Source organism: Myotis myotis, unplaced genomic scaffold (genome assembly GCF_014108235.1).
Source record: "Myotis myotis isolate mMyoMyo1 unplaced genomic scaffold, mMyoMyo1.p scaffold_m19_p_5, whole genome shotgun sequence".
Classification (NCBI taxonomy): Eukaryota; Metazoa; Chordata; class Mammalia; order Chiroptera; family Vespertilionidae; genus Myotis; species Myotis myotis.
In genome coordinates, this window is record NW_023416357.1 from 55,748,108 (window position 1) to 55,759,583 (window position 11,476).

Below are 11,476 nucleotides of genomic sequence, written 5' to 3' on the forward strand. Positions count from 1 at the left end.
CAGACTGCGAGAGGGCACAGGCTGGGCTGAGGGGACCCCCCACAAGTGCACAAATTTTTGTGCACCGGGCCTCTAGTAAAATAATAAAATAAAATAGGTGTGTGTTTTAATTTCTAATGTTACCATGAGATAGATGGATTTTATACTACTAAAAAATATTTTACAGTATATGACAAAAGCTATCATACACTAAGTGAAAAGACAAATAAAACCCAAGAAAACTGAAAGGTATTTGACAAAGGGTTAAGAGTCTTAACAGATAATGAGCTCTTAAAATGAGTAAGAATATACCCAGCAACCAAATGGAACAGCAGACACAGATCATAAATAGACAATTCACAAAAGAAGACCCTTCAAATAGTAAATACATCAAGAGCTGCCCAACTTCCTTAATTATCAATGTAATTTAAATTAAAAGGAGATATCTGTAGGCTTTTGGCTCTAAAAAGATTGCCAATACACAAAATTGATTAGAGGTGAGGGATATGGCAAGGGAATCAAACATGTGTAGATCCTTTGACTTAACAATTTTAGTTCTAGGTACTTATTCCAAAGGAATAATTTATGAAGATGTTCCCCAAAGTGTTGCTGATGTTATAAATTTGGAAACAACCTAATCCCCATCAGTGGGGGATTAGTTAATAAATCAGTGCACAAACATACATTTTAAAGTGATGTACAGTGATAGCCATCTATATAAAACATCTTCTCAACATATTTTTAAAAACCCCTTCTAAAACAGAAAACGAAATATATCTTCCATTTACATAAAGTAATGTATATACATATTCAGAGAGAAGTCTTTAGGATGTTCCCCTACTAGTAAAATAGAAGTAGTGGTTATCTCTAGGAGCTAGGAGTGGGATAAGTTTTACTTTCTTAAAAATAAAAATTATTTTTGGTAGCATCTGACTATTTTTTACTTCAAAAAAATACATAAAATCAGAAAAGTATATAATCTACTGACAAAACTTAATTTAAAAATGTAGCATAAAATCTCCCAAAATAAATTATACCTCCTTAAAAATAGAACTAAAACAAGGCAGGTGAAAATCCCTAAAAACTTTTAACTGAGAGGAAAGTATTCCCTCTCATAGACTGGGTTGAATTATGTCTTCCAAAAGGATATATTGACGTCTTAATCTCTAATATCTGTGAATGTAACTTACTTGAAAATAGGGTCTTTGCAAATGTAATCAAGTTAATATAAGGCCATCAGGTTGGGCCCTAATCCAATATGACTGGGGTCCTTATTAGAAGAGGGAAATTTGGAGAATGGCCCCATAATAACAGAGGCAGAGACCGGACTGGTGTAGCTACCACCCCAAGAATGGCAAGGACCAATGGCCACTCCAAGTGAGGAAGAGACAAGGAAGAATTCTACTCAGACTCGGAGGACAGGCCCGCTGACACCTTGATTCTGAACTTCTAGCCTCCAGAACGGTGAGAGAATAAATTTCTGTTGTTTTAAGCCACCTATTTATGGTATTCTGTTATAGCAGCCCTAGAAAACTAATACATAGGCCAAGAGAATTAAAGATGCTTATTACATCCCAGAAATCTAATGAAATAAAATAGGTATTCACTCTGATAGAGCTGAAAGCAAGAAAATTGGTTAAAACAGAATGAAAAATGAAATCCAAAAAAAACAAAGAAAACAAACTACTGCCATTTTTAACTCTACAAAGATGTAAAAGCCAAACACCACAGAAAGAATTCAACATTCAAGGGAATTTTAAAAGACAATCCATTTGAAATAATAAATGTAGTGTGGGCAGCATGTGAAGCTTTAAAAAATAATAGGAAAAAAAAATACCTCACTTCCCCTTCCTTGGTTCTGTAGGTGCTTTTATAAAATCCACGGAAGCTCTCAGAAAGATTGGCAGCGTAACCAAGGACAACTGTGTACGGGAGCCCCACCTCCAGAGGCCTGGGAGCCAGAAGTGCGATCTGCTCACGAGGCGGGTATTCCAGGACTCGCAGCGGTTCTTCGGACTGCGTCTCTCCAGCTCCCTTCTTGAGGGTGGCTCTCAATATCTGCAGGTGCTGACTATGCAGGATGATGGCACTGGTGGGCTGGCTGGCTGTGATGCTGATTGCCGTGGTCCCCTCGAAAGTCAGAGTGGTGAGGTTGGCATGGATCAGGAGATCATAATGAACTGGGACGATGTGCTCAGGAAGTCTCATCTTATTCCAAGGAAACAGGGTCCCATCACTAGTTCTTGGAGGCGCAGTTTCACTCCTCTGACAGCAGGAAGGAGTGGGCACAACTAAGAGAATCAACAGTGAGGAAAGTAGAAATGACATGGTTCTAAGTGACCATTTGCTGGACAGAGATATCATCTTCATTGTTCAAATTACCCTAAAAAAAAAAAAGCAAAACAAAAAAAAGTCACTAAAATATTATTAAGACAGCATGATGATTTCAGAATGTATCCACCTAGAATTGGCAAATGCAGATATAAACTTTCAACAAAAGTATTTGGTCTTTTCCTAAAAGTAAAATTACCTTCCCAGCGTTATTGATTCATAGAAGAAAAAAGCTTATGGTTATCAACAATCATTAACACCTACTCAAAGGCATCATCTGGTTTTCAAAGTTTAAATTAACTTTATCAGTAGGGTTCTTGGTTGAAAGCAACAGAGCAAGCTCTGGCTGAAGATCCTGAATAGCTCACTAAATAGGTTGCAGAGTTGCCAGGACTTTTGGGAAACCAGGCTCATATGAAGGCAAAGATGAACCGCCAGGACCACATCAGAGAAGCACCTAACCCAGCCGTGGGCAAACTATGGCCCAAGGGCTGGATCCGGCACGCTTGAAATGAATAAAACTAAAAAAAAAAAAAAAAAAAGACCGTACCCTTTTATGTAATGATATTTACTTTGAATTTATATTAGTTCACACAAACACTCCATCCATGCTTTTGTTCCGGCCCTCCGGTCCAGTTTAAGAACCCATTGTGGCCCTCGAGTCAAAAAGTTTGCCCACCCCTGACAGAGAACCGCCCCTCCTCCCCCGCCCCCCCTCGCTCTCCCCCCCCACCCCCACCATACATACATATACACACACACACACACACACACACGCCTTGGAGGAAGCCAGCGCCTTACTGCCCTGGAGATCAGATGCTTGGCACAGCTATAGGCACCACTACAGTGAGCTCTCCACAGCTCCTGCAACTGTGCTTTGCTTGTTCCAGCTTCAGGGTCCCGACTTTCAACTACCACTGTTGGAGCCCAGGTGAAGTGTCCACACTACCAGGCAGGGAGGTGGAGAGAGCAAGAATCAGGACTTTGCAGCGTCTGCAGTGGAGACTAGCCTTACGTCCCACAAAGCTTACAACCCAGAGACTTTATAAAACCTAGGGAGCACAGGAAGCAGATGTAGATACTGAGTAGCAAGGGGAGCAAGGCAAGTATCCGTAACAGTGACCTTCAGTAACACTGGTATCTTTGTCAAATTATCGTGCCAAAAGTTCATCTGACATTTATTTAGCCAAGAATTACTGAAACAGTTTATGGTGATTTTCACCATAGTGTGTGACAAACCCACCCGGCACCTGGATTCTCTCTTACAATCAACCCAGCAAATACATGTTGAATGCCTGCTACACAGGCCATGTGCTGAGCACTGTGTGGAATATAGTCCCCCACAAGACATAAATCCCACAGTCAAGGACTTTAAAACCTGGAAGGGCAGAAAACATTCAGACACAAATAATGAAACACAGCAGAAAGTGTGGAGTGCCATAAGAACAATAAAAGAGGGTGCCCGGGACGAACGGAATGATGTTTCTAAAGAAAGACAGTGACTTGGCTGCAGTGACTCCGGGATGCCTCCGTGCAAGACCAACCTTGGAGTGTGGTCTGAAAGATGAGGCTGGGCCTGGAGATGAAGGGAGGACATTGAAAGCATTCGTTGCAGATGGAGCAAGCCAGGGCAGGAGCTAAAGCACAAGGGAGAGAGGGCTGTTCAGGCAATTGATGTGGACCAAGGGAGCCTTAGAAGAATGTAATGGAGCATGATTTTTCATTAAGCAAAGAGGAGACTCAGATTATGCTCAAAGCATCCTGGGATTCATACCACATTTTGCCCTTTATTTCACGGCCATAGGACACAAAAGGAATGTGAATCTTAAGGGCGAGCCCAGCATATTTCTTTCTGTCTTTGATAAAGACGTATCTCTACTGGGTGTTTGCCAGGAGGGGTCCCTGTCAGGTGAGCCCAGGTAATTCCCTCAAACTCCTCCGTCTCCTAGACATTTGGATCAGATGAGAACAACAGTAATGCTGCAACATGGATCCCTCGAAAAGATGGTGGTGCATGGGATTTTCCCCCTACATGTCAGTGGTTTTCAACTCTGGCTGCACATTAACATCACCGTGGAGACTTTTAAAATAACTGTTGACTAGATCCCTATCTAAAACAATTAAACTGGCCGTAACTGGTTTGGCTCAGTGGATAGAGCATCCGCCTGCGGACTCAAGGGTCCCAGGTTCGATTCTGGTCAAGGGCATGTACCTTGGTTGCGGGCACATACCCCGTGGGGAGTGTGCAGGAGGCAGCTGATGGATGTTTCTAACTCTCTGTCCCTCTCCCTTCATCTCTGTAAAAAATCAATAAAATATATTAAAAAAATAAATAAAACAATTAAACTGGAATCTATGGTGATGAGGATGAGGCATCAGAATTTTTTTTTTTAAACTTCCTAGAAATTCTATTGAAGAGACAGGTTGAAAAGTTCCTAGATAATTCTTGCCAAACTCTGGTCTTATCCGTTGAACCCTACATGGGGGGGATAATAGTTCAAGGTAATCACTGATGTGCTCTCTCCCACCCCCCACTTTCCATCCTATTCCCTTCCCAAACACACAGCTAAGGGCACCTACCTTCCCTTCCCCATGGAGCAGACCTTCAGGCTAAACAGAAAGGATACCAACGCAGTAGAGACAGCCAACCACGGAGACACCCAATTCAAAAGGCATCATCCAAATAAATAAAACAGAAAAGAGATGTGAACAGGTGGGGAAAACAAGCTTTTTGTTTGTTTGTTTGTTTGGTCTCAGAATCAACTAAAGGATGCCTCCAGCTCCAGAGGATCAGAGCGAACTGGTAAACAACAAAAATTAAATATCAAAATGGTAAAGAGGTCTTGCCCCTACCTCCTCAGGCAGAATCCCAGGGCAGGGGGAGAATAATGGATTTCCCTTGAAGTGGGGGACCAATTTCTGATGGCAGTAGCTTAGTGGGTGTGGCCAGTGACCCAGGATGGTAGAAGAGTGCAGTGAAGGTCCAAGTTCAGGCCTGTGAAGACTTTGGAAGTCCCGGAGTGTTCTCCAACAGCCAAGAGGAAACCTGAAAATTCCAACTGGTTCTGAGCTGACAGCAAGGCCCAGGGGCTGCTAAAGCGGTCAGCAGTGAGAACTCACTCAGAGGATGCGCAGGGTTGAGTCCATGAGGGGTGGGGGCCAAAGTGAACATGGCTGTGTCCCAAGGAGGATGCAGTGCCAGGAAACCAAAATGGAACATGTAATACAGACAACTTAAATGTCAGACTACATGCCTGCATAGACATACAGATAAAATTACAGCTATACTAATCATATAAATACTAGGCTTACAGTCAGAAAAACCCTGGCTTTGAGGCCTTGCTCTGCCACATACTGTATGAACTTGGGCAGGTGATTTAATGCAGGTTCCATTTTCTTCATGTGTAATATGAGAATAACAGCTCTCTGAGCTAATCGTGAAGATTAAATGAGTTAAAATATTTTCAACCACTTGTTCCACAAATATTTATTGAGGGCCTATTATGTGTCAGGGGTTTTGCTGACCACTAGCAGTGCAAAATTGCACAGGTCCCTGACCTCACAGAGCTTACAGTGTGGAGGGAGGAGGCTAACAAGTTGACACAAATCTATATATAGTTACCAACAGTGACTACCTATAAAGGAAAAGGACACACACATACTGAAAGAATAACACGGCAGGCCAGTTTACATTGGGGCTCTCGGATATTTTTAGCTGAGATTTAAAGGACAAATTCGTGTGAGCTACGCAAAGATGGGGAGGGAGAATTTCCCAGACACAGGGAACAGCAATCATATCTGCAGGCTGAAGCAGCAGGGGCGGTGGTGGTGGTGGGGGGGTCTCACAGCACGCAGCAGGAGACATGAGCCTGGGATAGGTGGGCAGAGGCTGTCACACACAGTAGGCTTAAGGACTGTGGACCCAATCCTAAGCGTCATGAGAAGCCACTAGGCTTTGAGCCAGCAGGTCTTAGGATCCAGTTCACACTTTAAGAAAATCACTCTGGTGTGAAGCAGGGAAGACTAGGAAGGAGCAAGAGTGAAGGCCAAGAGACCAGTTAGAAAGTAGTCTAGACAAAGAAAGCTGGCGGGTTATACTGAGGTGGTGTCCATACGGGGGGGGGGGGAGGATTACACATCCTAAGTGGGGGACAAGGAAAGAATGTATCGGGATTGCTGCCGGGTTTCTAGAATGAACATCTGGGTAGTCGTAGGCACCCTTTACTGAGACAGAGAAGATTCGAGACTGAATACATTTAAAGGGGAGAGGAATCAGGGCTCATTTTTTTTTTTTTTTTTTTTTTTTTTTAGTTTAACTTGTGGTATCTATGAGATAGCCAAGGGGAAATATCAAGTAGGCAGCTGAATACACAGGTTTGAAGCACACGGATAAGGGTTTAAAGGACTTTTCTTAAACACTATTTTTTTAGCAGCCGATCTTAACTAAAGAATCTTGCACAGTCACTGTTGTCAAGGAAAGTGCAGCGGTAACAGTACCTAATTTGAAAGTCAGAAAGAGTCCATGATACCTCAGGAACTGTATCTAGGCTGCCTCTTCCCACTCACACAGGAAGTCGGGGGCAACTGGTTCTGTTCTTCACCCTTCCTTTTATTGGGGGAGGAGGGGTGTGTGAAATCGATCACCAAGAGGTAACTGACTTTCTTCCAAAGTCTTCTGCACAAAGAAACTACAAGCACTGATAAACCTTTCAGTGCGGGTAAATAACAAAAGTATTGAATTAATTCTTTTCTTTAACATACTAGAATTTTTTCTATTTTTCAGGCCCACCTGAAAGTATGCTAGGTATTAGTTACGACTTCAACTCCATAGGAAAACAGGCAACTCTGGCCAATTGCAGTATTTTTAAAAATTGTTGACTACACGCTGAGTTGAGTTGAGCTGAGAGCGAACCCTCTGGGCACTGGTAGAAACAGCGTTTCTTTCGGCACCTGCCCGCGCGCAGTCTGCGCGGAGCCCGCCCGGGAGCGCGAGGACGCGCCTGTCCTCTTCCTGGGAAAGCACCGCAGCCACCTGCCAGCAGGGCGCCCAGAGAGGGCGCGGATTCGCTCCCACGCGAGGGCTTCATCGGGACAGAAGCCGGCCAGAGCGAGGAAGTGAGCGCAGAGAGCTGCTGGCAAGGAGATCAGAAGCTCGGAGAGCATGGGATGGGTCCCTGGGACACCCACAGACGCCAGTCCCAGCCCGCCCGCCCCCATCCCCCGGCCCAGCAGTGACCCAAGCCCTGTTCGTCCCTCGGGCACCTTCCCGCCAGGCGCCCCAGTCCTCCTACCCCGCCACCCACCTTCTGGGAGTCCGGGACGGGCGGTGGCACACGCCGCCGCGAGGCGGAGCACGGGGCGGCTCCCGCCCGCGGGGACGCGACCGAGCCCCGAGCACGCGGAGGGCGCGCCGCCGGCCCTGCGCCCCCGCCTTCCCCGCGGACAGGGCCCCCCGCGGGCCCGCCGGCCGCCGCCCCGGCAGCCCTCCCCGCGCACTGGGCTCCGGAACTGCCCGCGTCCGCGTCGCAGCCCCGGGGCCCTCCTTCCGCCACCCCGTCCCGGCCTCCGGCCTCCTCGGGGCGCAGGTTGGGTGCCGGACCACGCGCCTCTCCAGCCACGCAGCCCCCTCCCCGCGGGCGCGCCCGGGACCGTCCCGCTGTACCTGGGGGTCCGGGACGCGGCCGCTCGCCCTCCCGCCGCCGCCGCCGCCGCCGCCGCTTCGCACGCCCGAGACCGAAAGTGAAAGTGGAGCCCGGGAGCCGCACGCGGCAGCGGCGCGAGGGCCTCGAGGCTGGCGCGGGAGCCCGGGCTGCGGCGGGAGCTGGGAAGGGGAGACCGGCCTGGGGCTGCGCGACGGAGACAGCCGGTCCCTCGGCGGGAGCTCGCGGATCAAGTCTGGGAAGCAGTGGGGTTGCCATGGGGGGAGGGAGGGAAGCACCCTTTCTGACTCGAGTCATTTTCTCTGCGTGTGTCCTTGGAGGTGTTTTTTTATTAGTAGTATTATTATTGGTAACATCTGTCGCAGCGGAGTTGGGGCCTAATGCGCGGGCAGGTGCTCCTGGGGCAGGGAGCCGACTCCTCCGTCCGTCCAGCCGGGACGGGCTTTCCTACCCCCCTATCCCCACCCCACCCCCAACCCGGTTGGACTCAGCGGGTGTCCATCATCTCTGCAAATGGGCTGAGAGCTGTTGGCCGCCTCAGAAAGAATCAGGGACCCAGAAGAACCCTTAGCTGCAAAATGCTAAGCCCCCAGGCTTTCAGTGGAGAGTGGTTTCACTAGGGACGCCTCCAAGAAGGAAGGAGGTATAGGTGGTTCCCGAAACCTCCCCACCTCTACCCGGGGATGTGGACCCCAGAGATTTGCTGCTCCCCACATTAAAACGTTCATCTTGCTTTAACAGATCAAATAACCATTGCTACGCTCCCATGAAAACATTTAACACTGAATGAAATGCACACCCCGTTTCCCGGGCCTGTCTCTGAACAGTTGATGGTAAATGAAGTCACAAATGTTCATACTCACCCTATGCGACAAGCTGGTGAGGGTACTGTGCCGCCTGCCTCTGGCACCCCTTTCTTTCTGTACTCGGGCTTTCTCCTCTCACTTCCCTTTTAGCTTCCTTACTTTTCGGAATTGGTGTTTCAAGTCACTGAAATAGTAAATGCCAACTCTTTTTCTCCAGTCTTATGCATCCTTTTGAAAAATACACTTTGTTCTGCATATTCTCTCCAGTCAAGGACACTTTGTAATATAAAATTAACACCCTGTCCCCAGGTCCAACCAGGGTGTGATCAAGGGAAATTTTTCACTAAAATTCAACAAGAAACAGGGCTTTGGGATCAGGTGACTTCCCAAGTGTGGCAGGGGCGTCAGTGCATAGCTATGGCCTCCCACGCCTCCAGGGGTCAGTGAGTGATCCCAATTTGCTCGGATGAGAGGTTCTTGTCCAGGACACTCATGCCTTCCTTCCCTTTTATATTTATGTTTTGGGATGTAATGGTTCCCTTTTAGTTCTGAATACAGTTTCTTTAAAATATATCTTGAAGATCAGGATGGAAGGGTACCAAGCAGACTGAAGGCTGCTATAAATGGGGGCGGGAGGGGGGTTGTGTATGAATGTGGGCAGAAGAGAGCTGAAATGTCCGTAAGGAGAGCGCTGCCACCGGCACGGGTCTCTAGACTCTTCTCTCACAAGCTCTTCCTTGCTCAGACTTTAGATTCAGTTACACTGGCCATGATTCCCTCTTCAGAATCCAAGTGCTCAACAAATGAAGCAATAAAACAGAGGGTTTGGCTGCCTTCCCTTCTAATATCGAAGCTCTAGCAGGGCTATGAGGGATGCAGACCTTGGAGTGAGGGCTTTAAACGTGAAGGAGTCCCAGCTGTAGAACCTGTGAAATCAAAACTCAGCAACTACCAAATGTAAAGGTAGTATAATTAGAGGGAAGCGGGCTGAAAGAAAGGACACCTGAGCTTGATTACTGACAATTAGATGCTGCACTAAGTGCTAGCCATATGCATATGTGTATGTAATTTAATCTTTTCCAGCAATCATGTCATGTTATTGTGCTTCATAGGTAGGAAAAGTGAGAGAGGTTGGCAGCTTGGTCAAAGTCAGAGGGAAAATAAAAAGTGAAGCCTACACTTGAACCCTAGGTAGGTCTGTTTCACTCCAAAGAGCATGCTTTTTCCACTAAATCACACCGCTTCCTCAGTTAGCTGGTTTTCACTTGCTCCTCCTCCTCTTCACTTCACCCCCGTTTCACTGGGCACTCCCAACTTTGCTCTTTCCCATCCAGCCCCTATGGATTTCACATCCTGGGAAATCTTCCTGGAACCTCCAGAGTTCTTCTCAGTGGATATTAGGTTATGCTGCTATAATGGAGCAACCCTAAGTTGGCAGTAGGTTAAGAACACAAAACTTTCTTGCTCACTCAGGGTACACAGCCCTTGAAGACGGGCAGGGTACTCTGCCCTCCGTGGCCACTGGATACTCAGGGTGACAGGGGCTTGTCATCTTATAGTGCATCCATCAGAAACTTGGCAGGAAAGAGAAAGTCCAGAGAATTATGCATCGGCTTTTCCTCACCCAAGTGCTGAATAGCACGCATCACCTCCACTCACATTCCACTGGACAGAACTATGAACACTATAAACACTAATAATATTGTCTTATTAGTAAAGATGTGGGCTTAAGCCATTTAAGCATGAATGACTTTAGGCTACTACTGATCAGTTTTTTATATTGGATTCCAGATTTTGATCAAATGGGGCTTAATTTTGCTCCAATTGATTGAATCAGTTCTGCCTTCATTAGCTTTTAGTTGATTACTACCAGCATTTGGCTAATTTCTTCTCTTTTGCTGCCAAAGCTGCTGCCATTTTGATCATATAACTACACTTCTTTTTGATGTAAAATCTTACCTAGAGTCATGATGTAGAAAATACACAAAAGCAAGGCTACTCTGATTAAATGGAATAGCTTCTGTCTTTGCCAGCTGCCTCCCAGCACCTCCTGTCTCCCCTCCACACACATACACACGTGGTCCCTGAGACACCTCCACAGGCCCTAGGAACCCAGAACTCAATTTCTAAAATGTCAACTTATAAAGGAATAGCGATGTCCCTCCTTCCTTATATTCTTGGTAGAGAGTATGATGCATTTTTTCCCTGTGTGCCAACTTCCAGGAGAGTCCTGCTCAATAAAACCGATACCATTTTATTAATAATCAGAAATAGGGAAGAAGGTATAGATGCCAAGTTAAAAGAATGACTGTCTCAAAGCAGACCTGAGCTAATAACAAGTAACAAATTCCTCTGAAATGTTGTGGTTTGAAAGCACTTACATATAGTCTCTCTTATTGGATCCTTGTGTAGGTGGCCTGTAGTTCCATTTTTCTAGAATGAGGAAATTGGGGATGTGAGGTGGTAAGTGACCTACCAGGGGATATCACATGGGGAGGGCCTGCTCTAAAGTTAAGCCAATTCACAGGAAAGCAGGGGTGACAAAGACAATATCCCCACTGAGGCTCTCATATCCATTGTTCTGAGCAAGCCCAGCCTGTGGACTTTCCAGCCAAGAGAGCCAATGATTTCCTTTCTTAATTGAGCTGGTTTGTGTCAGGCTTTAGAAAGAGTCTCGAATCACCATTATGACAAGCACTA

General features: G+C 46.5%; 1 protein-coding gene across 3 annotated transcripts in view; it reads right to left on the reverse strand.

Annotated features, from left to right (window-relative positions):
- Positions 1-8,129, reverse strand: part of ERAP1 (endoplasmic reticulum aminopeptidase 1) — a 36,752-nt gene extending 28,623 nt beyond the window's left edge. The window contains exons 1-2 of one of the 3 annotated variants that reach the window (XM_036308272.1): positions 7,973-8,129; positions 1,817-2,362 (exon numbers count right to left, since the gene is read on the reverse strand). In XM_036308272.1, coding sequence (XP_036164165.1) covers positions 1,817-2,349 — 533 coding nt within the window. In that variant the 5' untranslated portion in view covers positions 2,350-2,362; positions 7,973-8,129. Of the gene's footprint in view, positions 1-1,816; positions 2,363-5,163; positions 5,357-7,613; positions 7,635-7,972 lie in introns of those variants that run through there. The other 2 variants (XM_036308274.1, XM_036308273.1) reach the window with 2 other exon arrangements.
- Positions 8,130-11,476: the final 3,347 nt, after the last annotated feature.